We start from the raw sequence: 27,702 nt of genomic DNA, 5'->3' as shown, positions 1-27,702 counted from the left end.
CAGGGAATCTCAGGGACAACCTCCCCAATACCACAAGGACAAACCACCAAGCAAATGGCATTGCAGAGGTGTGCCATGAGCTTGCTGTAGGATGTGACATGACCCCCTGGGGTCACACGTGTTTCTTGATGAGCAGGCTCCAACTTCTCTGTGCTGTACCAGAGCTGCCAGCGGCAGTGTCCAGGTCCTGTGGGTGGCTCTGATGAGTCATGGAAACGTGGTGCTTATGATACCCTGACGCAGTCACCAGAAAACACCTTCAGCAAAACAGTGTCCCCATCCACAGCCTCCTTGTTTCAGCCCTCTGGGCCTCTTCCTTCTCTCTGCCTCCCTGGAGTATAAACCTGGCAGATCCTTGGCACTGCCTGTCCCCTGAGCCTGGCCTAGCCACCACCACTGTCGTGAGGGGGGTCTGCACATCCCGAACTCTGGATAAGGGGGCTGGCTGATGGGTAGATGGGAGGGAGAGTCGATAAAGGATGGGTAGGGAGTGGGTAGATGAGTGTTAGGAAAGTGTAGCTAAGCCAAATTTCTACAGGTGAGTGTGAGACCTAGCAGAGGAAGCTAAGAGACAGTCATTTAAACCCAACACTGTAACTTGAGAGAAGAATAGATTTCGTGCCTGGGTAAGCAGCTCCCGGGGCCAGAGGCCTCCTGTGGAATCTGGGAGAGAGGAAGGCCCCAGTGACCTGCTTCCCTAGATATGAGCTGCAGGAAGATGTGAGGAGTCTATTCTCTACTGAGAACACTAAAACCACCTTTTGTCAAACAACGGTTTCAACATTTGGGGCTCGTACATCATCAGTTGCCTTAACTTAGACAGTAGATAGAAGGTACTGACACCACAGAGCTATCTGGTGCAGGGAGTAACTCGGGAGAAGTTTTGGCATGATTGCTATGGGTACTCAGGCCATCCCCACCCCCGGGGGGGGGGTGTTCTTTAGATGAGGTCGTTAAAATGACCCCTGAGTCTCCTATAACAAGCAAGCTCAATCCAGGCTAGCTCCCTCCAGTTGAGGCAATCCAAAGTGCTGTGGGGCTCCTGGAGCCATCACTTATCTCGGGTTTTATAGGAGACAGCTAGCTCAAGACCCCAGGAAGAAAGCGGCTTTGTCCCTCGGGAGGCCGTGCACAGGCCCACATTCATATCGCATTGTTGTTGCAGGGGAGGCAGATGCGATCCAAAACAATGGGGCCTCGGCCGAGGACACGGCGGTGACAGACTCCAAGCACACAGCCGACCCAAAGAATAACTGGCAGGGTGCCCACCCAGCTGACCCAGGGAGCCGCCCCCACTTGATCCGCCTCTTTTCCCGAGATGCCCCAGGAAGGGAGGACAACACCTTCAAAGACAGGCCCTCCGAGTCCGACGAGCTCCAGACCATCCAAGAAGACTCCACAGCAGCTTCCGAAGGCCTGGATGTGATGGCATCACAGAAGAGACCCTCACAGCGATCCAAGTACCTGGCCACAGCAAGTACCATGGACCATGCCAGGCATGGCTTCCTCCCAAGGCACAGAGACACGGGCATCCTTGACTCCATCGGGCGCTTCTTTAGTGGTGACAGGGGCGCGCCCAAGCGGGGCTCCGGCAAGGTGAGCTCCGAGGAGTAGAGGAGCCGTGGGGTTAACGGCAGAAAGGAAGGAGAGGTGGGCAAATGAACTGGGCACATGTCCCTGTGTCTGAGATACTGGTCCTAGCCAGACAATGGAGTGGCCTTGGCCACCACTTAGCCTATTTCTACTTGTTCTGTTCCCTTTGTCACAAGGGCCAGCGATTGGGGTGTCACTCAGGAATGCAAGGGTCTTCTGCACCTGAATTTTGGGGCGCCCTGGATGTGACAGTGAGAGTACCTGTCTTAGGTGTGTGTGGCCTCTGCCTGGGGCTTCTGCTGATTCTGCCTCTGCACAGTGCTTCTGGTTTCAGTCCTGATTTGTGCTCATTTCCTGCTGGTTCAGGCCGCTAACTTCTCACCACTGTGAAGCAATGGTCCATTGAGGAGATGGAGATCTGCAGAGCAAACCCTCCACCTCTGGGCAACTTTCCCCTTGGTCTTAAGTAGTTTGTTGGGGGCGGGTTGGAGGAATTAACGAATGTTCATGAGTCAAAGCTTTATTATTTTGTGATTCCATTAATTTAAATATAAACTGTGCTTCCTGATGTTTCAAAAGCAAATGTTCTGTGGATGAAAACAAAAACTGTATCAGAAGATAAAAGGTAGAAATAGTTCAGTTTCCAAGAGCAACACCTGGGGAGGGATGCCTTAGCCTGTGGTTCGGGTTTGTCTAGCAGCTAGTGACAGGTGGCTATTACCCTACAAGTGTGTGGCATTTTCTCTAACTCTGTTGGACGGCTGGGCAACTCTGGGGAGGAGTGTGGGTGGGAACGTTCAAGACAAGCCCTGGTTTTTGAGCAGCCTGTGATTTGTGACTAAGAGCCTTGCAGAACTCAAGCGGTTCCGGACTAAAGTGTGGGATGGAAGCCTCTCCATGGCTCTGGGGCTGTTGGCAGCACAGGTTTCCTGAAATGCTGTGGTCACAGGCACACGCTTGAGAGTGACTGTGAACTGCTAGAGCTGAGCTCTTCGTGGCCACCAGAGCCCCTCGGCCTCTCAGCGGCCGTTTGGTCCTTGTTAGGATGTCACCACAACTTGTTTGTCATTAACCCTCGGTGTGTCTGACCAGATGACAGAGTCCAGGTGCACGTGGCTCCTTTGCAGCCTGTACTAGACATTGCTCTCGGTCATTGGCAGGGCTCTCAGCCTGATACATCAATCCTGGGGCTTGTTTTTAACTTACATTAGTGTGGCTTTTCAAGTGTTCTTCTCAAGGCATGTCGGTTCTAGAGGGTCCAGATGTCTGTCCCCTGAGGCCTATCTGTGAAACCAAGACCCCCACACACAGACACACACACACACACACACACACACAGCCTCACCAGCCTAGAACCCTTAACCTGGTCTGTGCAGCTGAGGAGACAAGAACATGTTTTTATGCTGTGCAGGAAAAGTGAACCAGCTGGAGGGAGGGCACAGAGTCTAGAACCAGCTTTGTGGTTGTGGTTCAAGCTGCACCACCATAGCATGTCCGTGGGTAGCACCATGGCCCTCCCAGAATGTACAGATGTGTACTGTTTTAAAAGCACATGCCTGTCAAATGTTTCACAGGAGACAGTAAAGGCTCAGAGCAGTCCTAATATTCACAGATAGTTTCTCTTAGATCATCAAGGATCCTGGGGGAGAGAAAGCATTTCACTGGAGATATATATATATACATATATATATAAATTTTAAATAATTGGGATTTTTTAAACTTAATGTGTCAATTCTCTGCACCATTGCTGTGCATTCCGAATATGAAAAAGTTTTTAAATGAACAACCTTTGTACATAAAAGGTCCCTTGATGTTTGTATATGTGATCCTTATTTTCTTATTGTTTGTTAGTTTGGTTTTTTTTTTTTTTAACTCACATACAAAAATAGGGTTATGGCATTTCCATAGAGTTTGTCTGTGTTGGCCTTCCCCTGTACCCTCCTGAAGCTTGTCCCAGATGGAGCCAGAGGCACCTTCTTCTGCTGAAAACCTGCTGCCCAGGCACACACAGCAAGGGCCTGGTCACTGTGTCCAAGCCTATTTCAATGTGATGCTTGGCTCTCTAATGTCAGAGATGGAAATTTAGCTCCCTCTACACCGAGCTATGAATCACAATCACCCTAGCAGCTGGGGCCAGCTTCTGGAGTACGGGTTTCTATTTGTATTTTGATGTTTGTAGATGGGGGGGCTCGTTTTTCTAGGCTACAAAGGTCCCTGAGGAAGCTGCAAAGAAAAAAGCCCAAAGACTAGCTAGCTATCACTGTCATTCTGAGACAGGGGTCTAATTCACATGCAGGGTGCTTAGGTAGGACCACAGGCCCACCACTTGCAGACACAACTATAGCCTGCCAGTTCTCCAGAAGGAATCTAGGAGACTCTGAACACCCTCCTTTACCCTGCAAAAGGGCTTCTGGTCCTGTTGCCTCCTGCATCCTCCCTCCCCAGGCACGTGGTGCCTCCGTGCCATGCAGAGCCACCACCCCCGGCTCACAGAATGCGGGGACAACACCCAGCCTTTGTGTGTTTGCCGGGCTGACATTCAAAGAAAGCTCATGAAGAATGCCCTGAGAAGGCATATTCTTCCGAGACCCATGGTGAAAAGTCCATTGATGGAGAACATTCTCTTTTGTGCTGGGAAGAAAGGGAGGCTGTGCCCTGGCCTCTGAGGAACAGGTCTCCCAGCCAATAGGATGCCCGGGCCTAATGAGAGTGTGAGGAGGTAGGTGACTTTGAGGAAGAGAACAACCCCTTTTCCTCTCACCTACTGCCGAGCCCACCAGCCCCCAGTCCTAGGGCAGTCCCAGGCGCACCAGCCGCTGTCTTGGAACGCAAATCATAGAAAGATCCCTTCCCATTCAAAGAAAGCCTCTCACAGAGGACCTAAGCTGATCATGCGACACTGCATCTAGATACATACACACACACAAGAAGGTAGCAGTTCATCTTCCATTCTTGATGGAGGAAGGTCATTGGTTAAATAATAAAGAAACTGCCTAGGCCCATTTATAGGCCAGCCCTTAGGTGGGTGGAGTAAACAGACAGGATACTGGGAGAAAGAAGCCGAGTAAGGGAGTCGCCATGATTCTCCCACTCCAGACAGACGCAGGTTAAGATCTTTCCTGGTAAGCCAGCTCGTGGTACTACACAGAATATTAGAAATGGGTTAGATCAATATGTAAGAGCTAGCCAATAAGAGGCTGGAGCTAATGGGCCAGGCAGTGATTAAAAGAATACAGTTTCCGTGTAATTATTTCGGGGAATAAGCTAACCAATGCGGGCGGCTGGGTGCCGGGGACGCAGCCCCGCCGCTCCTATTACAACACATTCTTCCAACAGGGAGAGGACGGTCTAAGCTAAGCCACCTTACTACTGGCTCCACGTCTATATTTTTATTATCTATTTATTTAATATGCAATCTCCATTTCTAACCTGCCAGTGTAGGCCTTTCGTCATTTAGTCTGCAGATGGCTGCTCCGCCCCTCGTTTTGACAGGCCAGGACTAAGTACTGCTGGGTGTAATCCATCTTGTGAATTGGCCAGTGTCTGTTCCTTAACTCTTTCTACCGCATTCTAATGTTGTATTAAACGTATCTCCATTCTCCAGTAACTTTAGTCTTCACTGTTAACTTTGGCGTCCGAAGGTTGCAGATACCCTTGCCACCGTGTGGAAAGGTGCCATGCATGGTCACATGAAGGACACGGTGGGAGTACCCACATGATCCTCCCAGAATTCCAGTAGAGCCACTGTCAGAGAGAGTGTGTTTGTCATTGCTACCTGCGAATAGAGCACTCGGGGGTCCAGGCAGAAGCAAAACTTCCTCATAAGCCACTAGGGACCGCCATGCCCCTCCCTGCCTCCCACCCACTTGGCAGTAGTTTTTCAGAGGCGTTTTAGAGAAAGTCTGCCTGTGAAAGCATCTGTGTTCAAGGTTTTTGAGATTTCTTATATAAATTGTTTTAATGAGTAGCCGCACCTTGGTCAGTTATTGGTCCCTAGTGTCTAACTCTGCCTGTCTGCCGCCTTGACTGCCACCACCATCCATGGCTACTTAACTGGGTGGCAGTCATCCTGGAGTTTGGCGGGCATAGCGCCTTCTGTAAAAGTGGGATATTTGTAAATCATGTTTGTGTTTAATGGTGATACCCTTAGGTGGTTGTATTGCGATTTGATTTTGCTGTAAACTTCCGCGTAATGTACATCTCTGCCTCTGTATGCTCTCATTAAACATCTTAACAGACCAAAGATGGTGTACTAATTGCATATGGACTTTTTAAGTTGTATTTTTATTTTGTTAATGGCTTTGTGTGACTGGCATCTCCACGGCCTTGAGAAATGCCCACAGGTAAGTCTGGGCACTCAAACTCTGTTACCTCTGACAATGGCACGGTCCCCGGTACTCTCGCCGTGGCAGCGTGGTAGCTAACTCTTTCCCTTCCCGTAGTCACTGTCACTGCCTGCAGTGCTTAACGGAGTGTCCTGAGGATGGAAGGGATGTGAGAGCTCAAAAGGGGCCAAACCAGGAAAGCCCACCGTTACTGAGGATCTAACTTTCCTCTTTGCTGTAAAATCCTCCACAAAGCAACATGTGGAAGGGCAGGCTTATTCCAGCTCACATTTGGCTCACCATAGCGGCAGGAGCTGGATTGAGGCAACTGGTGACACTGTATCCCCAGACAGGAGTCAGGGAGATGGAGGCTGCTGCTCAACTGGAGTTCTTTTTATTAAGTCCAGAATCCCAGCCCAGTGCATGGTACGTGAAGGCAGGTCTTATCAATCAAGGTAATCCCTTCTGAACCCTGTGGCCTGTCTCCTGGTGAGTCTAGCTCCTGTGAGGTTGGCAATCAGTGTTAGCCATCACACTGAGTGAACACATCAGGACAGCCCTGCTGGGCTCCCCAGGGAGGTTCAAAGCCGTAGGACTCCTGCAGTTGAAGCCAGAGGTAGGGCCAGGCTCCTCTAGAGAGTAATGCTGGATAAACCTGACACCGGATAGATGAGAGATAAAAGCAAAGACAATAAGCAATTTAGAAGGTGACCTGTGTGACTTCCTCCCCGGGGACCCTGATCTTGACTCTCACCTCCTCCTACCCACGTCCACTTTAAGGGATGATTTCCCAATCGTTGGTATTTCTTTCGGTTAAAAAAGGATTAGCCAGATGGTGGCGAGCAGTTCTGAGTGGTTGGTGGAGAGTGCAGCCTGGCATCTGAAGAACTAGATCGTTGTACGGAAAATAATCGCTCTTTGAGCTGATGGTGAAAGTCATGGTGACGCCAAGATACTGGCTTAGTATCTAAGAGTTGCTGGACGATCCCATCAAACCATGGCTTTGTATTTTATCTTGAAGTTGTTTGTTTGTTTAGGAACAGGAAAAGCAGAGAGCAGCAGCTCAGAGAAAATGAAGTGTCCCAGGGAAGCCCCCTACATGTGATTGTTTCTATGGGGCGTTCTTCACGTGCGCATGAGTGCACACACACACACACACACACACCACCCCTTCCAAGCTGCAGGGACACCTTAGGCTCGGAAGTACTTGCTTCCCAATTGAAGACGTTTTCTTGTCAGCCTGCACCTACCCTGACTCGAAGCTCAAACCCTTGTGAATCTGCACAGCAAGAAAAGGGTTTGTTATCCTTTGTCTAACCTTGTATGGGAGCAGTGATGTCAGGGTACAGATTACACTTCTGTGAGTATCACCAGGTCACACTTTCTCAGAGCCATGGTTTGCCTAGAGCCATCTGCCCACTTTGTGTATAGATGTCAGACCTTTGTGGGTGTGGGGAGCTCACAGTGACTTTCATTGGGAAAGCTGTCCCGTTCTACAAAGAAGACCCTAACGGGCTTCTCTATCTCCTTTTGTCCATGTGTGTAGCCTGGGTTTGCTCAGACACCCTCCCTTTCTCAGTTGAGATGTCACTCTGGGGATAATCAAGTTTTCTCAAACAGAAGCCTACCCAGGCTTCCCCCAGAAGGTTTACTCCAGCGTTCATACTGGAGTTTCTCATTCTTCAGCTCCTGATGGAGAGGATTTAAGTCACCAAAACTCTTGCTAGAATAGAAGTGGCCCCTCTGATATGGGTGAGGACTCTTGCTCGTGAGACATGCCACTGAGCACAGCCCACCGCAGATGTTCCTCTTGGAACCCTGGTGTGTTGATTTTCAGTGGTCCTAGGGGAACTAGTGAGTCACACACTACAGTCACCTTCCGGCACAACTCCGCTCCTGCCCATCACTGACAAGACCATTCACCTGCCCCAGAGCAAGAGTCTGGAACCTACTGGATGGACGTTCTCTCTTGACTGACCACTCTAAGCAGCCCTCCCTCATTCTCCCCTTCCCTTCCTCTCCCCCCTCCATTTCTCTCACTTCCCATCATTTCTTTTTCACCCCCTCCCTCCTGGTTATTTTACCATGACAGTCAAAAGGACAAAGATGCCTCTGGCGGGCCATTTACTTGGGCCCTCTGATTCCGTTCTTTGAAGCTCGCTTGGCTTTCCTTGAGGTCAACATACTCTCTCATAACTAACACTCTAAATTAGGATACTCTGAATCAGGAATAAATCCCATGCCACAAAACTTATAGCAGTAGAGTTGAGACTCTTGCCAGGGAAAGAGTGGTGTCCCTGAGTCCCTGAGCTTCACCAACAAAGAAGGTAGGCAGAGAGTGTCACTCCATGTAACCGCAAGCATGACCCCGAACACTGCAGGTCTTGAAGTCATCTGGAACTCTGGAGAAACCTTGAAAAAGTTAGAGAATGCCATTCACGTCTGAGTCCTATTTGGAAATCCAGCACAAACTACTGCATTTGCCCCTAGAGAATAAAGGCCTGCAAATAAAACTCAGTGTGAAATGAGGCCATTCCCTTGCAATTCAATGGTAGGCTTCCAAAACCTTTCACCACACCAGACAAGCAAACGTTCCTTAGCCTGCTGGAGGTCAGCCGCACAGGTCCTAGAGATTGTCGGAGGACCGCGGGGCTCTGCAGGCAGTGCCCACACTGGACTTACCCAGCCCACTCTGTCCTCCTCGGCAGGTACCCTGGCTAAAGCAGAGCCGGAGCCCTCTGGCCCACAGCCGTCCTGTGCTGTGCAACATGTACAAGGTAAGCTGCGGTCACCGTCTCTCCAGCCAAGGGTCACCTGTGTGTGAAAATGCTCCTTGAAAGAGTCACAGGAGTTAGGACAGACAGCTCCTTCAGGATCTTACTGTGTCCCTGGATCCAAGAGGTCTTCAAGGCATCTGTGAGGCCCTGAAGGGATACAGCAAGGAAAAAATTCAAAACAATAACAACAACAAAAACATGTAGGAAGTAGAGAGTCTGTCTTTGAGTCTGTGGTGCAAAAATCTCAAAGAACCAACCAGACATGGTACAGCTGTCAGGTCATCATAATGGAGAAGGCCATGGGAACAAGCTGTGGACCTGTGATATGGCCTTCTGTAATGCCACACAGGCTGAAGAGTCACCAAGAGCACTGGCCTAGAAGGACCAGCCTGAACCAGGTCATTGCCTGCCTGTGTTCCCTAACTACTTGGAAAGCAAGCTTCTATCAGATATCAAGCATTCCACAAATATCAGCTGAGTTAAACTCAAATGGCGCGTGTCTTTCTTAAGTCCAGTTCCCTGATATCTGTCCCTCTGAGTATGTCACAGAGAGCGTGACTGAGATCCGCCCTCATTTCCCAGTATGGACACTCACATACTTTGGACACAGCTGGGGAAGGTAGCAACAAGAGGGGGCTCCTTCAGTCAGCCATGGTTGGGACTGTTCCTCATGCAAGCTCAGCGTCACCACACACATTGTGTGTCTGTCAGTGACTGTTTCACAAAGACGCACACACCATCTGAACCTTGTCAGCTGCCTTTGTCAAAGACAAAAGGTGAACGGTTTGGAAACAACGTCTCAGAGACCTAACCACTAGAATATTCCCTTTTTCTCTCTGCTCCATCGAGCACCTATCAGGAGGGAAGATGCCAAAGGGTCGGTGACCATACAATTCTACCACCTATTAAATGTAAGCCAGAGAGGGGGCTCACTGTGATCAAGGCAGGCAGCAGGAAAGGTGTCCATAGTCAAGGGCTTTGGACTCCCTGGGACAGACGGTTCATGATGACGGGAACGAGGCCTGTGCGCAGTGCCTGGTGTGTTGGAGCCGCTCCGACAGCGTCAGCTGGGGGTACCTGGGAGGGGGCGCTGAGGCTGAAGAGGTGGCAGGTTGAGAGAAATTGAGACAGAAAACCAGGATAGATTCAGGGCACTGTCAGCTTACTCTGCACAGCCTCGAGTTTATTTCTCAGCCAGCGTATATACTAATTTCAGGCGAAAAACAGATCAAAGAACAGTATAATCAGTTAACCACCTCCCCACACTGTCCTTGAGAGAGAAGTAAGCAGCCTCCCTACCTATCCTGCGAGTCCTGCTAGCAGCAAACAAGTTTTACATTTTTTTTTTCTAACTGGATGTGCCTTTGGCTGGCATTCAACAGTCTGTATCTAAATAGATAATGTGTTCTCTCTCATGGGCAAAAATGCTCGTTCCCATGGGCCTAATCAGAACTTTCTCCCAGCCCTCAAGGATCCTGGAGCAGGCAGAGCAGGCAGGCTTGAACTCAAATGACTGTTGAGCCAGAATGGACCCCAAATGGAAACTGAGTCACTTGTGGGCGACCACGCTGGTGTGGCCGAGTCCTGCTTGGTTTCAGCTGTGCCTAGCTTTGAGAGCTGTCGCGACTCTTCCCCGAGTAGTTTGTGAGGGCCCACTGTACTTCCAGAGTTTATCTTTATGGTTCTGCTGGGGCCTGCATCCACTTGACTTGCCTACACGGGCAGAGGTCTCAGGCAACAGACAGCACCTGCCCAGCAAGCGCCTGGCCCCACCGCTTCAGAACCTAGCCTGCAGCCAGTGTGGCAGCTGTAAATCCTGTAACAATGCCAGGCGCCTCATCCAAAGGCGTGAGAGGCACCTGGTACCCAGGGCTGGATGACTGAACCGAGCCGTAGGATACCTTGATCATTGTGAACAATGCCGACACTGTCTACCCCGTCCTCCCCTGGACTTGAGATGCTGCTCTAGGAAGCAGACCCTGAGTAGAGTGGAGATTCTAACCAGAACCCCAGGGTTTCCCCAGCTGGGAACTATTAAGAGAATATTGGCTTTTTCTCCTTGAAAATCAGGCCGCAGGCCAGCTGTGAATGACATCCTTGCATGGTCACAGAGTCCAGTCTCTTGTGGACGTGTTATGGCTACATGATGCTAAAACATGCTACAGGTTCCCAATGTGAGGTTCTTTGCATCTGTTATCTGTGGGTTCCCATTTTCATTCAAACGGAATTTGAAGACTGGTTTGAACAAACATTAGGGTCAAGGTAAAGCAGACAGGAGTTATTAGGTGCTATATATCATATTTCCATGTCTACTGTGTGAGGGAAAACAGATGTAAGCCAAATCTAGAGGCAAGACCCTGATGTATTCTACCAGGCAACAGAGAACTGTTCCAGAACCCGTGCGTGGAAGTTACCCCGGCCTCCCTGATACACCAGGGAAAGCACAGTCATGGTTCTGGGTCTGTCCCCATGGCAGGTAAGCACAGAGGCCAGTGTCTGTCTAACAGCCCAGGATTTTCCCTCTCGGTTGCAAACCCACGGGACTTTCCTAAGGATTGTCTGCTCTCTCACGTGGGTGATGTCGTCCTCCAGCACTGAGGTTGTCTACATTATGTTAAGAAAGGTGGTAATGAGTCACAGATACGGATTAGCCTCAGCCACAGGGAAAGCCCAGCCAGGGCTGGCCCCTCTCAAGGTTTCAGATAGACTCTTGACTCTTGTCATTCAGGATTCTGTGACTTGCTAAGGAGATAAAGGCGCTAGGTGGAGGCCTCATCGGGAGCTGCTGACTTTTTCTCTTGCAAGTCGAAAGCTCAGAGGACACGGGTGAGCACTGCTAGTAGCTGTGAACGCTTCTTCCTGGCTTTGTAGCCAGGACACATCCCACGTACTCTGCTAAGAAGGCACCTCTGCTTGTGTCAGTGGAGAGACAGGTATACACGCATGCCACTATATTATGTGTTCCTCTCCCACCCTGCCTCTCGCTCTCCTAACACACCTGCAGGCCCTGTAACAAAAACCCACCTTCTGTGAAGGAGGTCACACCCAGTTGGTCCCAGCACCGCTATGGCCTCCTCAAGTGCCAGACTCCCCGCTATGCATTTTTCAGTTCCAAGAGACTCAGGCATTTTCTTGGGGCTGGCCATGCTTGTTCTTTGGAGCTTGAGGGACAAGTGGGAAGGAGCAGAAAGAGATAAATAGGAGAGCATTTGAGAAAAGCAAAAATTCCAGCGTGGGAAAGAATGTGGACCTCAAAGGGACAAACAGCTCCCCAGAAATGCATAGACAGGTCTTGCATACCCCATCTGGGCAGCCTTCCTCTCCCTTCCTCCGTTCCTGCCTTGTGGATGGTCGGCATGGCCTGGCATGGCCTGGCAGCAGGCAGTAGTATGTTCTATTAAAGGGGAACACAATGAACAAAATGAGGCAGGAGCTAAGGACCGCCTATCCATGAGGACCCCCTCTCATTGCCTGTATGTGGGGCTTGGCAAGAACCCTGGGGGAACGGTGGACAGAAAGGGCCAACTCTACTGTCCACACCACCAGGTGCTTTGTCTCGGCTTATTTGGGAGGCATTTTAGCCTCTCCTTGCCAGCCTGGCAGGGCACCATCCAGCCATCACCATGCACGGCCCAGGTTTCCCAAAAGGCCCGCACTGCATCCAACCCACCAGCTCTGGGATTCTGCAATCTTTGGTCATAAAGCAAGAATCAAAGACCTGAGGGTTAGGTCTCGTTCTACCAGCCAGTCTGCAGAGGAATGTCCCTGGGCTACAGTCTTCTCAGAGCTAGGCTTGCTCACTTGGGAAGCGGCTGTGACCAGAGAGAAGCCCGTTATCTGTCTAGAGAGGACTTGGTGCTGAACAAGTGAGAAAGATGTGTGTTCTCAGAGCAGACTTCCTGGTCATGCCATGGGCAGTCTGCCCTCTGTGTACTCCAGTTCCAACCTGTTCTAAAGGACTCAAGGTCACCTCAGAGGGCATGCTGGACCTGCAGACTCCAGGGACTCCATCCACCCTGTGCTGCTACAGCCTTCGGGCACTGTGTTTCTGCTCTTGAGTGTGGTTTCCTCGGCTGTTAAATTGAGAGTGTGATTTAATTGGAACACACTACAGATATTGTCTGAAGACTCCCAGCCCATTGGTCTTCTGTCTTCAGGAGAGGTTCACATCAGATGAGGGATCTCAATCCTCCTGAGGTGGAGGCAGAGCCTCAGCAGGCACCAGGCTCCTTAGATCGTCCTCCACCCCAGGAAGTGTAGCCTGCAGGTCCAGGTGCTGCCCTCACAGAGGGATTCCCACGCACTGGGAGCCTGCCTTGCTGTTCCAAGAATCTGACTTCCTCCTCATTGCCCCACACATGGCTCTGGGTAGATATGGATGGGTTTTGTGGCCGCACATGGGAGTAGGTCCTCAGTCTGTCTTTGGAGCAACTGTTGGCCAGGACAGGAGGCCAACTCTCTGCCTGAAGTCCAGCCATCTAGCACAGGGATGTGTGTGCAATCCCCATGCCTGGTTTGAGCTCAAAGCCTTGGTTCTCTGAAAAGTCTGTCTTTGTTTCACTATCTTTCCAAAGAAACCTCCCCAGACCCATACATTGTGCAAACGGACACAAAGTTTCAAAGTCGCAAACCAGGTACATCCTACAGTCCCAGCACTAGCGGAGGAAAGGGCCGTCACATGTTAAAGCCCAGCCAGGGCTACATAGCATGACCTTGTCCCCAAAGAAAACAGCTCTGTATCATCAGTGTTTGGCTTATACTGCTAGTGTGACTTCTGTTTGGTATTTGGATTTAATGGTATGCTTTGGATATGATGGGATCTCAAGAACAGTGGGTTCCTGGAAGCAGTGAAGAAATGGAAGTATCAAGGCTCATTCCACTTCCTACCGTATTTAAAAAGAAGCAGAATCAAAGCCTCAGGAACTAAAGGACGCTGGGGCAAGGTACCACCAAGCTGCTGACCTACTGGAGGAGGAGAGGCAGAGCAGTCAGGTCGCTAACAGCCTGCAGCTCCCACAGAGCCCTTGGCCTGCCACCGTTGCTCCTTTTGCGGGGAGCCACTGGCCAGGAGAAGCCTGGAAGCAAGCATCAGAACTGGGCCCCGCTGAAGCCTGAAAATCCCCGGCCTAGAGAGCACCCAATTAATCCCAGAAGTGCATGGGACCGCCTGGGCTTTCTGTCCGTCTTTCTGGTGCACATCCCAGGAGGTAAGAAGTCCAGAAGATTCTGCCGCTAATCCTTACACCGCCAAAGAAAAGGGCAAAGTTGCCAGAGAAGGTCACAATATCTTTGTTCTCCATGTCCTGGAGCAACACGAGGGAGCCGGTCCCCCCCCAACATTGCAGCGGCTGCCCCTCCCCCGCTTTGCAGCCCTATCAAAGAAGCTTTCACTTCACGATTGGCTGAAGGTCAAACTCTCCATATTAGGAACCAGACCGTGGAATGTGTGGCAAGCATCATTCTTCCACCAGGGACACAAGGATGGACACTGGTGGTCTTCACTTGTCCCCACAGCAGATAGCATCCCCGCCTCGCAGTGAGTTGAGGGGAAATGCAGGACAGTGAAGACAGAAGACATCCTAAAGTTTCCACCCACACAGGAAGTCTATCCATACCTGTCCAGAAAGTGAGAAAAGTCACGTGGATGCTGCCTGCTTTCTGTGAAGAAAAGGGCTCTCTTTCATGAGTCACAGCGTCAGTGACGTGGAACACATGTGTTCTGGAGCCAGGCAAAGACCCAAAAAAGGGAAGACTGCTTGCTCATCACCCCTAGACCCCAGAATTTAAAATACATGAATTTTGCTAAGGGTAAATAAGAGAGAACACTCTCTCCAGAAATACATTAGAAGCAATTTGACCACAAACGGCATTCTGGCTTCTTCTGTGAATGTGAACGAGGCTAGAACTGGGGCCAACCAGCCGTGAGAAGGACACACATGTGCCAAGATGTCTTGGCGCAGTCGGGGTACGGGGAGTCAGAAAGGAGAAAGATGGCCTCCCGCTGTAGGCAGAATTTTTCTATCACCATCTGAGACTTTTGTCAAACATGTTGGTTGCCCATGTCCCTTATTTCAAATCCATGCCCCTGACATCTAAATGGATCACAGATAAGTTGGCTGTTGAGCCCTGCCACTGACTACCAAGTATAAAACAACTATGACCATCGGAGACAGCGTTAAGGAGGAGAGCTGTTCCCAAGATTTCCAGGGCATGGAGAGACAGCAGAGGCCAGTCCTGTCCTGCCGGAGAAAGGCTCTGTGGGTGTCAGCTGTGGGAGTGCTGACACTCACTTACACAGGGGCGAAAACGTTTTCTCAAAGCCACAAGCTCCCCGCAGGCCTCACAGAGCAGCCTCCAAGGTCCCGGCCTCAGAGTTCAATTAAAAACAGTTAAATGTTAATTGAGTTCCTCCCTCACTCTGGGATGCACTAATGAGAGCTCTGTGGACTGCGGTGTCCTGACGCCACCACGTGGCTGTTTGCAGCTTTCTGTGAGGTCAGGTAGCAGAGCGTTTGCCCAGCCAGTGCGGGGCCATGGCTTAAAACTAAACTCAAAGGAAAGAAAAAAACATGTATCAGAAGGTGACTTGGTTTGATTCTGCCTCCGAGGGCAGAATAGAATGTCCCTAACTGCTGGTGTTGAGGACTAGTTTTTCCTTCGACAGAAACTAACAGGGTCCTACATTTTAATTACATGGAAATGAAACCATTCCTATGATAATGATGGGAAATGCTCCTGCCATTAACCTTAACTGAGATCTTATTTGAAAATCCAACTTAATTAGGAACTGATTTCCCGGACCCAATGGGCTCCATCCATCTACAATACTCAGGTTTTCCCCCCTCAGATATAAACAATTTCTTTCTGGCCCACAGCTTCAGAACTTGATATAAATCTGCAAACTTTGAAACAACTAGGTAAACCGTGATGTTAAACTCTCTTCTTCTTCCACATCTCCCCTTTTGGCTGGACGACAAGTCAGCAGCCTCCTGTGCCTGCTGCGGATAGCAGATCCTCCCGCATCTCTAGGCCCACTCCGCCAGGTTTGCTGCAGGGCCTGGGCTCCTGAAGGGCCTCAAAAGGAAGGTCCTTGGACCCCTCGGTTTCACGGTACAAACGAAGTCGAGCAGAGCAAGGGTGATGGGTGATGGTTTGGGTTCAGGACCGTGAGAGACATAGCCATGCCCTGTGTAAATGTGAGCGATTTTCGGTGTTTACACGAATCTGTGTGGCCACAGGAGAAGGGAGAAAGCACAGCCCCAGATCCTGGATGCGGCAGGTCATGCTTCCAGGCAAGGGGTTCGGGCGGGGGCATTTCTCAGGCCAGAAATTGGGATCTTTATTTCCCCTGACCGTTAAAGCCAAGGCCCCGCTTCCTTATGTAATGGCTGCCGTGACCGAGAGTCACTCGTGACCTGTAGTGATCTGCAGAGCGAGGGTGTTCTCATGCTGTTTTCAGGGAGCAGCCTCTCTTCAGGGAAACAAGCAGCCAGCCAGTCTGATGGCCGTTGACCCCCTGATAGACCGTCCAAGTTTAGGGTTCCTACAGGAAGCTGGAAAAACCCCAAAAACCCGTTTCCTGCCCTCTTCAGAGAGAGAGAGAGAGAGAGAGAGAGAGAGAGAGAGAGAGAGAGAGAGAGAAGAGGCTGAGTGCCCCCTGCTGGTGATGGTCACCATTTCCAGCTGAGGGAAATTGTCATTTTTCACCATCTAATAGGGGAAGCATGAAGCTCAAAGATCAATGACCTGGTTGGCTGGGGGTCCCTTCCACAGCTCCAGAACAATTCACCGTCATTTTGACTCAAAAGGTTTGTTGTTGTGTTTCCTTGTTAGCATGGTGCAAAGCTGAATTGACACAAAATTAGGTTCTTGATATAATACCAAGAAAAAAGAAAAAAAACAGACTAAGAGAAGACAGTGTGCAGTAAGACGCCATTTAAAAGCATTTGCCGTGCAAAGTCTACCTGTCTCACAGCAGGGCACCAATTATCCATTGCCTACTTGTAAGGACGCACAGCACCGCTGTTCATACAATGGAATTTTTTAGTTTTAAAAACAAGACTAGCTTTGCTGGCCCTCGCTTGTTCCAAATGTTCAGCTCCAAACACAACCATGGTGCTCAGATGGGCCAGGTGGCAAGACCCCCAACCCACTCAGATTCCCGGAGTCATTGGCCAGCCAACACTGGCCTTGGCCCTGTGGCCCTTCTTACTGGTGGTGACTTTGTTACAATGCCTGTTGGGAACCCACAAGGAAGATGTGCTGCTGGAGACAGGCTGGGCACAGACAGAGATTGCAGCCTTGGGGAACAACAATAAAGCGTTCAGTATGGGCTCCTCACTTAGACTTCGTGAACACAGCAAAGCAGTTCCCTGCCGGAGAATAATTGCATGTATAGCCCATAATGAACTAAGAGACCAAAGTCCTTTCTCCCAAAGATGCCAGCTCACCAGATTGTCGCTGACCTTGCCCATCACCAGTGCTCTTGGGCAGACACTTGGAAAATCTGGAATATTGCTACACGGAATATAGAGTGAGTCCCGTGGGGGGGGGGGGGTTACGTATAATGAATTGTATTTTGACAAAGATTCAGGAACAACTCAACAGAAGAATGAAGATCTTCTTGGGACAATTGGACACGCACCGCCAAACACCACCACCAACAAAACGTACCTCAACTCCACCCTCATCTTATGCAAAAGTCACCTGAAACTGAATCATAAATCTCTACGGATGCTGGAAAATTCTAAAATCTTAAACAAAAATATAGGAAACAATCTTCTTGACCGGAGTAGAAAAGGGTTTCCTAGACCTGACATTAAAACCGATTCATCAAGAAAATAGGCAAATTAGACCCCATCAAAGCTCAATGTTAGCAGTGTGTACAGACAAGCCACAGACCGGGAGGAAATATCTGTATCTTTGTGGAGTCTAAAAGTAGAGCCGTGGTCCTGGAGGCCTGAGAGAGAAAGGCCAGGGCTTACCTAGGACAGATTCTGCTAAAGAAGGAAGGGTTGCATGGGCTGAGTGATGGTGGATGTATAGTTGCTACTGAACTGTATATTTAGAATGGCTAAAATGCAACCCTGTGTCCTGCATATTTGAAGAACTCAGATGCAGCCCTGGCCTGGCCCATGCAGCCTCTTGCCCAGCCCAGGATGTTGCTACTATGGCAACTGAGGTGGCCTCTTGGCTTTTGCTGTACTCACCACAAAGCCAGGTCTAGATTGGGGTATGTCCCAAGGCGTGACATCACTGAAGAACCGCCACCCTTTGTGTCCTTTCCAACTGTGCTTCAGGACCATGCCGCACATGAGGAAGCCAGGGCCTTGTCTACCCAGCACCTGCCAAGGGCTTCTAGGGTTCTGACATGCGGCCCTGGAGGGTGCTCCTGCTCCTGTGACTAGCTCTTTCTGCACACTGTGGTAGGAGGAGGATTTTGCTCCTGCACTCCTTCTTCTTTCTAGCTGCTGAGTGCTGTCATGATAATCCAACAGTACCCTGGGACCCACACAGATCCGTCTTTTTCTGATGAAAGAGTAAAACCTACATGAAGGCATGAGGTGTGGAAAACCAAAAAGGATAATCCAACGTGGCAATACTTGACAGCTAAAAGGTGCTGCCTGGGTCGGGAGGCGGTCGCATAGGTGGAGGGGAGACCGTTCTGACTAAGCAAGAGTGACCTGTAAGGAAAGCTCCAGGGTGGAAGCTGAGGTTCAGGCTGCCTCCCCACGGAGGTTCTGGTGGGAAAACTCACAGAACAGTATGATGGCTCCAAGCATGCTGTTAAATGGCCTTGTTTTATTTTCTAAACTAACATACAGCAAAATGGACTTGCTTTGTATAGAGCTCTATATGTTTTAACAGATTGATAAACTTGTGTAGCTACTACCACAAAGGCATATCAACCTAAGACCGTCCCCTCTTCCTTGAGTAATCAAAGCTCCCTTTCTCTCGTCTCCTAACCCCTGCTCTAGCCTCCCTCACCACAGGATAGGCTTTTCGGGGCGGTCACAGAAAAAGATGATACAAGTAAAATCTTTCTGAATGGATCCTGTCAGTCAGCATGACTTAAAGATGCCTTGGTTTTATTTTGTGTTTCAAAATATTGTTTGTTCTATTGCTAATTAGCATTGCATTGATGAGCACACCTCAGTGTGTTCATTCTCTTGATGAAGAATACTTGAGTTGTTTATAGTTTGCAGGGATGAAAATGTTCTACAGACCTTCACATACAGGCTTTGGGTGAGTATAAGTTCTTCATTTAAGATCTAAATTATTTTCCTTCAAATGATTAGTGATCAGTACATTCACTTAAAAATCACTTTCAAAACTACAGTATTTCTCTTTCATCCTTCCAAGCTTGAGATGGGATTGCAGGGCCATCCAGTCAACGTGCAGCTGTTGTTGCTGCAAGAAACTGCCGAGTTGTTTTTCCCAGTGACTGTGCTAGTTTCATATTCCTATGGCAATGCATGGCAGTTCCAGTTGCTCCCTGTACCAGTCAACACTTGGTATTGTCGGTATTTTTTCTTGGCTATCTGAACAGGTGGGTCGTCACATCTCATGCCCCTGGTTACATGTTCTTGGTGGTTGTTGGTATTGAGCAGTTGTTGTTCATGTCTCAGCTGGTTTCCACACATCTTTGGTGAAATGCTTCTTGAAGTGTTTTGTTGAGTTTTTAATCAATTTATTTTCTTACTGCTGAGTTTTGAAGATTTAGTGTTTAAAAAAAATATTTTGTGTTTAATTCTTTTTCTCATATGTGATTTGCAAATGCATTCTTTCAGTCTGTCATTTGTCTGTTCAGGCTCCTGAGAGGGTTTCATGCAAACAGTGTTGAGCTTTCACGGGGTCTGGTTTTACCTATTTTCTTGATGAATCAGCTTTTGATGTCGTGTCTAAGAAACCTTGCTTGATTACTATAAACTATGTAATAAATCTCAAAAATAAAACGATGTGATTTGGGTAGCTTCTATATTTTTTCAGTGGTTTAGCTATTTGGATTCTTTTGCATTCCCATTTAGGTCAAGATTAGTTTGTCAGTAATCCTACTGGCGGTTGTATTAAATAGGTAGATAGTCCTGACATCTCTACTGTTTGGGTTTTCCAATCCATGAATATAAAATGTCTCTCTACTTAACTCTTCTCTGGTCTCTTTTATAGTTTCTAGACTAACGAGTCCCTATATGGCGCTATTCAGGGGCTGATCCCAGGGCCTTGGTAGGAAAGTATTCTACTGCTGTGATACAGCTCAGGCCAAATTCTGTAAATGCTTCGTCAGGTTCTTTTCTGTCACTGGCATTTAAATTTTGAGTTTGTGTTTAAGTGTTTGCTACTATTATATAGAAATATGGTTGCCTAAATATCTTTTGATTCAAAAAAATCTTCAGATATAATATAGCAATTATATATATAATAATATAATTGCATTGCTGCTGAAATTATCTGTGGGACAGGGTAGATCCAAAAGCTCAAGTCAGCATCCTGGTCACTGTTTCTTCTTGGTGTATATGCTAGCCATATGCATGACCCCTAGCATATAGATTGATTCATGGTTAGGTCCCAAATTAAAAGAGATCAGAGATCTGTGAAGCCACACAGCAGTCACCTATAGCGGATGACTCTTGCGCGGTCCACTCCCTGCTTTATCATGGACAGCCTGACCCCAGCTTTCATAGCTCTAAGGGGTTGTCAGGTCGCCTGGGAAGCTCAGGCCCCTCACAGCAGCCACGGAAGAGCGAATGGCATCCTGTCTCCACAGCAGGTCACTGGACACATGTGTTGCGAAAAGGAATGAAGCTTAAGAGTTCTGCAGGGTGTGAGCTGGCTGTCAGGGTGGGAACAACGGGAGGGGAGAGGAAGACCATTTAGCAAATGCCAGCTGGAGGTGGGCTGGGAATGCAGAGCATGACCTTGAAGAGTAAGAAGGTTCAGTACGTGGTCAGCTGGTCAGCAGGAAGCAGTGAACTTTGGTCTTTGTGTAAGAGAGGGAGGGGAGAGGGAGGGCACGGACTGTGTCTGTCGACGGCAGGAGTGGGTGAACAAGGTCAAGGTGACTGGAAGGATAAGACCACATTTAGCTACAGTGTTCTGTCTGCTGCTATTTATCACGAAGGTTGTGGAGTAGACATGTGTCCGTGCCCTCAGGGCACACGACACAGAAGGTGAAGCTGTGCTCACTGTTCAGTTCCTCACAGTGAGGTTCACGACATAACAGGCACAGAGAAATGCTGGGCGTTTGGCAACTCTAGTTATCACCCAGGGAGTCGCACCCATCTCCCACACCCTCATAAGCTCCAGAGAAGCAGTTCTTGACTTTCTGGTGGCAAACAGCTCAAGAGGGCTCTCCCAACCCACACACAGAGAGACAGGATGCTGCTGGGGACCGGACTGCCTAGCTGTGACCTCTTGCAGACAGGCCCCACACATCCCCCCTGTTGTAGTCTTGCTGCTGGCTGGGAGAGGTTCCTCCAGGCCCAAGGGTGATTCTGCAATTAAGCTGGGAACCGCAGAGGGAGAGACGGGGCAACATGTGTGGTCTCCTCCTGAACTATTATTTTCTGGGAACTGTAGTGTGGCGAAGTCTCTCTGCTGGCTTCTGCCCGAGGGCACCTGGCTGGGTGGAGACTCTTCCTGTGTCACTGCGCATGTTCACTGGGCTGAGCACTGAGTGGCAGCCAGGAGGACAGCAGCAGGCAAAAGCAGGGTCGCTTCCACCTCCTGGCCGAGGTTGTGCTCCGTCACTGCCGCTGGGCTTGCTAGGGTCTCACTGGCTCTATCCACTGACCCAGAACCTTCCGGTTCTGTGGACTATGAACTCTCGGGTCAGATGGACACTCACAGCAGGTATCAGTCTTTACTTCCGTCTTACTCGAGGTTGGAAAGTGTCAGTCACACACCTGCAGACTCAGAACCTGGTGACCTGAGGCAGAGGCTGGCCCATGACGCCCTGCTCCAAAGCTAATGAACAGATTACCTCTGCCCGTGATGGCTTCAGAGACAGAGGGCAGCCACCTGGCAAGCCGCGGTTGCACCGCCACGTATCCTCCACCTAAGCGCCATGCCTAACTCGGATGTCCGGCGACACACCAGCATCTTCCCCATCATGGGGAAGCACAGAGAGGAAGCCCACCTTCCTCAGGACGGACCTGGCCCGGTTATGTCCTCGTCATCCTAAGTTGCTTGCTTCTCTCTTTCAGGATTCACACACAAGAACTACCCACTATGGCTCCCTGCCCCAGAAGTCGCAGCACGGCCGGACCCAAGATGAAAACCCAGTAGTCCACTTCTTCAAGAACATTGTAAGTGACCATGTACAAGGGGACCCGGAAAGCATCAAAGGAAGGTTGCTGGATCCAAAACAGTCCTTAGCTCACCCGTGACTTCCTGGGATCCTTCTCAGGGTGCAGCTGACCTGAGAGACACCACCCTTAGTAGGAACTTGGTTACAAGGATTCCAAGTCCCAAAGGGCACTCTTAGCTGTATGGGGCATGAAACAAACCATGTATTCTAATAAGAATTCAATTTTCCTGAAACAAGGCAGCTAGTTGATGCTAAGTAGAAATATAGGCCTTGTAACCCTGAGAAGAGACAATGAATAGGCCTTGCCCAGGATGACTGGTGAGCAAAGAAATGCAGGGTGTGTGAGGCCAGCACGACTGCTCTGTGTGACATGGAATATAGGACGCAGGGCATGTGTCTATACACATAGGATGCAGGGCATGTGTCTATACACATAGGATGCACAGCACATAGTGTCTATACACATAGGAGGCACAGCACATAGTGCCTATACACATAGGATGCACAGCACATAGTGTCTATACACATAGGAGGCACAGCACATAGTGTCTATACACATAGGATGCAGGGCATGTGTCTATACACATAGGAGGCACAGCACATAGTGTCTATACACATAGGATGCAGGGCATGTGTCTATACACATAGGATGCACAGCACATAGGGTGATGTTATCCAACTGATAGCGATGATAACAATGCCCCAGTGTTTGTTTATCAGTTATAATCTGTCACATTAATGCTCATGCTAAATAGCAGAAAGTAAGCAACTGGGTGGGCTGCCCTATGGGTGTAGGGGAAATGTGTGATTTCATTGCAATTTCTGTGCAAATATAAACTCCTCTACAAAACAAATGTCTGAGTTAGCTTTCTATTGTTATGATAAGACACTATGACCAAGGCAATTTATAAAAGAAGGAGTTTATTCTGAGCTTATAGGTCAGAGGGTGAGTTGATGACCATCATGTCAGGGAGCATGGTATCAGGCAGGCAGGCAAGGTGCTGGGGCAGTAGCTGAGAGATCACATCTTGAGACATAACCAGAAGCAGAGAGGTAGGGAGGGGGAGATAGAAATAGATAGATGGATGATAGGTAGATGATAGATAGATAATAGATAGATGATTGCTAGATAATAGATAGATAATAGATGATAGATAGATTGATAGATAATAGATGATAGATAATAGATAGATAGATAGATAGATAGATAGATAGATAGATAGATAGAGCAATAAGTGGGAATGACCCAACCCAGTGACACACCTTTTCCAACAAGGCCACATCTACTAATCCTTCCCAAACATTTCCATCAACTGTTCACATATATGTGAAGCACTCACATATGAGCCTATGGGGTCATTCTCATCCAAACCACCACAATAAAGCTTTATGAAAAACTAACGCTGAGGACCTGGGTAGATGGCGCACTAATTAAGATAGCATCCGCCCTGTCTTAGGTTTGTTCTCCACTGCTGTGATAAAACACCACGGCCAAAGGCAACTTAGGGAGGAAAGGGTTTCTTTCGCTTACACTTCTGTACCACAGTCCATCATGCAAGGAAGTCAGAGCAAGAACCTAGAGGCAGAAGCTGAAGCAGAAGCCGTGAAAGAGTGCTGTTGACGGACGTGCTCAGCCTGCTTTCTTACGCACCCCAGGACCACCTCCCCAGGGATGGCCCCACCCACAATAGCCTGGGCCTTCCCACATCACAATTAATTAAGAAAATGGACTACAGATGTGCTTACAGGCAAATCTTATGGAGGGATTTTCTCAATTGAGAGTCGCTCTTGTGACATAAATGACTCTATCTTGAGACATAAATGACTCTATCAAGTTGACATAAAACTAACCAGCACCCTGCCCTCGCAAAGGATCTGAGTTCAATCCCTAACATCCATGTTGGGTGGCTCATAACTGCCTATAACTCCAGCGCCACCGCCATGGCCTCCATGGGCCCCTGCATGCACATGGACAAGCACACACAGAGACACTTTAAAATGAGGCATCATGTTGGAGATATCAGTGGGTGCAGCATGTCCAGCCCCAAGCAGGGCATGATACAGAGGCGTGTGTTAGCTTCTGATGCCCAATAGACTGGAGCCATGTCTGTAGACGTGAACTAGAGGGACCCTCTGAAAAAGAGTGGGACTGCCTCCAGGAGGGTGAGTCACTGCAGCCCACACCTCTCTGTCTTCCAGGTGACACCGCGCACACCACCTCCATCCCAAGGAAAGGTAAGACCTTATATGTTCTGATCCACTGCCAGCCAATGCAGAAGATTACCCTGAAATTAAAACTGTGTTCTGAATGGAACTGGGCTCAGGGCTCCCTAAATCCACCCCAGAGTTTCCCAGTGGGATGCAGCAGCGGCCGGTCTCCAGCTATACAAGGCCAGTGCATCACTACACTGTTCACTGAGCCAGGATCCACCACATGCCGGTCTTGGAGCTGCAGGTGGTCCTGCCAACCCTGGATCTGGTGCACTGAGGGAGCCTGGTCCTACGGGGGAGGCATGCCATTTGGTGTTGCTGTTGGTTTCAGGACTTTGCCCTGGGTGATCCTCACGACATCGTCACTGTTTCTTTCTCTTCCCCACAGGGGAGAGGCCTGTCCCTCAGCAGATTTAGCTGGGTAGGTGATGACCGCATTTCCTCTGCTTCCTCCTCCTCTGCAGCCTGCATAGCCCACTGACCTCTAAGTTCTTTCAGAACCTTAACACTTGCCTTCTCTTTCCTAGCCAGCCCAGCTCACCAACCGCAGTTGACAGGCTGTTTTCTGTTCCAGGGCAGGGACGAAGCCTTTCAGTATGGATTGCTGCCAGGCTGAGATCCAAGCCCCACCAGCCCCGTACCTCCTTCCAACAAGGGTTCTGGGTGCTTTCTCAGGGAAGAAGGACTATATCACACTGTAGAAAATCCCTAATTTCTCTCCAGTGGCCATGTTGGGGAAAAAGAGCCCAACAGACCAAACACAGAAAGATGCTGGCCACCCCTTAAGACAGTACTGCAGATCCAAAGGAAGAGATGCTAAATCCTATTGTTTAGTTTCTAATACCCCTTTCCCTGTTAGTGCAGGAGATTTGGAGTTTTGTTTGTGTGTTAGAAGTGCCTAACACGGAGGTAAAAAACTGCCAAGAAAGATTCCTTCGGGGTTTCAGATTTTAAGAAAAACGAGCAAAGTTTCCATGAAGATTTTAATTGTTTGAATGGCTTGGCTTCTAAATATTAGCAACACTTGATGTCTATGCTGATTTAAAATGCTTACTGATAAATCCTAACCAAATATATTGACGCCAGCTGCAAGCAGATACTAGATACGGCTCTTATCCTTGTAAGCAGCTTAATTCTCAGAGCTACACAGATACACAAACACCAGCCTGTTAGCCAGAGGGGGTGGGGTGAAAGGTTTTTGTCTATGAACAGTGGGTACAAAGGCCATCTGTGCCAGCCAAACAATATACAAGAGAATGGTTGAAGGGGGAGAGACAGAGAGACGAGAATGAGAGAGGGAGACAGAAGAAAGAGGTGGGGTAGAAACAACAGTAGGAAGAAGATGGGCAGCAGAGCGTGGGGCACACAGCTGTAAGGCCAGTACTCAGTCGGCGGAGGCAGGAGGACTCCTGAAAGATCAAAGTGAGCCTATATGGCAGGGGCCTCAGAGTTGCTCTGTCTCAAAATAAATAAATAAATAAATAAAAATAAAATAAAGAGAGGGAGGTGTGCAGGAGGAAGGGTTACTCAAAAGACAGGAGACTGGTGCCCGCCTCATTCCAGCACTTTCTCACACTGAGCAGTGAACTGCTCACTGGAACATTCTGTGTAAATGCATGTTGGACCTGATTCTTTTTCTCACAAGGTAAATCTTCAAAACTGATGACGAGGTAGGCGTCTACCTAGATCCATTCATAACCTCTTTTTGTTTTTAACTGTCTGTGCCATCAAGAGACAAAAATGATGTTGAAGGTGACGTCTGATTCTTCCCAGGATTCTTACTTTAGCTACTGCTGTTCATGTCTTGATTCTCTAGGTGTGGGTTGCCATGGCAAAGACTGGGTGGGAGGAGGACACTTCATCCTGGTTCTGGGGAGGCCCTTTGACCCACTGGCGAACAGGTATCTCTGCGTTCTCTAGTTTTGGTCTCTCCAGGATCCCTTAGGTCTCTCCTTGTCCAATGTTCTTCCTGGTTTTCATTGTCTCCAGGATGGCCCTCTTGTCTGGTGTTTTCAGGAACTCCATCTGGCTTGCTCATGTCTCTGTTGTGTGTACCCTGGTAATGTCTAGGCTTTCCGAGATGTAAGTGTCTGGGACAGTCCACATTACTGATATGAAAGTTTAGCTGAATTCAAGTCTCAGAGGCTCTTGGTTTGGGGGAAAAGCCGTACTCTGGAACAAAGGGACTCAGCATTCACCCAGAGAAACCTGTGTGCCTGCCTCTTAGCTGCCTGTGTGTTTGGTGCTACACTCCCCAAATGCCACAGCCTTTCCATGTGGCTTGCAGGAGTTCAGGATGCCCAAGTGGCTCTGGCTGGACCCAAGGGCCCAGCTTAGACTTTCCACTAGTCCCCATCCCTTACCTCATCAGACCACCTGAAACCAGAACAGACCCCTGGCAGCCAGGGGGCGCCACTATCTGTTCCAAATACAAGCTAAAGAGAGGGAATTATTGTTTTGTTTTTGAGACAGGATTTCTCTGTATAACAGCCCTAACTGTCCTGAAGCCAGCTCTTGTAGGGGAAACTGGCCTTGAACTCACAGAGATCCACCTGTCTCTGCCTCCTGAGTGCTGGGATTAAAGGCAAGTGAGCACAATTTACATAAGTAGCGGGAATAGGGGTCAATGTTAGGTCATACGGCCTGGGTCCTAACTTCCATCCTGCCCCAAGCCAGCCTACCTGGAAGTGCCTGGGGTCTTTTTGACCCCGGCCACAGCACATCTAAGATGGTGGGTAGCTGGATGGCATCTCAAGATCCTTCTCGCCTAAAGCACTTCTTTGGATCAGCAAGGCTAGTACGCTGAGGCCCAGGGCTGCTTCTGATGCTGAGCTGTTAGCAGTTACCATGTTAGCCACAACAGCTGGGTCGCCATTTCATCTGGTCAAGACCCAAGGCAAAGTCTTGAGTCCTGCCCTTGAGGCAGAATTCTGCAAGGCAGGCAGAGTCTTCCCGATCAATCTCCGGGACTGAACACTGGAGCTGGGTGAAGACCTACCCAGAAGGCTGCTATCGTTTCTCGAGCTGGGACCCAGAGAGTCTTGTATGTCCGTCATCACTGTCCACTACTGCATCCCACAGGGGGTGACCATCTCCACAGAGTGAGAGGCAGGAAGGGGTGCCTGTCCTCTTTAGTGGCCAGTTCCATAGGACCCACGTGCGAAGGTGGGCACTTAGGACTGTCCATCCTGTGAATGAAAGAGCAGGCACTAACCCCGCTGTGCAGGAATCTGGGCTCACAGAGGCTCCCACACCAGCCTGAGGTCACCCACCTCAAAATGGGGAGGAGCCGCTACCAGGTACAGCTTGCTTCCTGCACAGGTCAGCATCCCAAATAGGAGCCTGAATCTAGGTGTCACTAAGGCCATCCTAGAGAGGCTGCCCTGGACCTGAGATTGGGAAATCAGTCTTTTACTGTAGGGAAGGTAAATCTCACAGAGTCCAGAGATTCCTCCTTCTCCCAGGCCACAGAAGCAGCAGAACACGGGTA

At 49.3% G+C, this 27,702-nt stretch overlaps 1 protein-coding gene across 5 annotated transcripts in view; it reads left to right on the top strand.

Moving 5' to 3' along the window:
- Mbp (myelin basic protein) overlaps positions 1-27,702 on the top strand; it is a 105,838-nt gene that overhangs the window by 71,535 nt on the left and 6,601 nt on the right. For 2 of the 5 annotated variants that reach the window (XM_057788557.1, XM_057788561.1), the window contains exons 4-8: positions 1,166-1,596; positions 8,627-8,695; positions 21,898-21,999; positions 24,201-24,236; positions 24,601-24,633. In XM_057788557.1, the coding sequence (XP_057644540.1) occupies positions 1,166-1,596; positions 8,627-8,695; positions 21,898-21,999; positions 24,201-24,236; positions 24,601-24,633 (671 nt within the window). The remainder of the gene's footprint in view (positions 1-1,165; positions 1,597-8,626; positions 8,696-21,897; positions 22,000-24,200; positions 24,237-24,600; positions 24,634-27,702) is intronic. The other 3 variants (XM_057788558.1, XM_057788559.1, XM_057788560.1) reach the window with 3 other exon arrangements.

The sequence above is a fragment of the Chionomys nivalis genome, chromosome 14, assembly GCF_950005125.1.
Source record: "Chionomys nivalis chromosome 14, mChiNiv1.1, whole genome shotgun sequence".
Taxonomy (NCBI): Eukaryota; Metazoa; Chordata; class Mammalia; order Rodentia; family Cricetidae; genus Chionomys; species Chionomys nivalis.
Note: the sequence above shows the minus strand (reverse complement) of the source record. Positions and strands in the feature narration are given on the sequence as shown.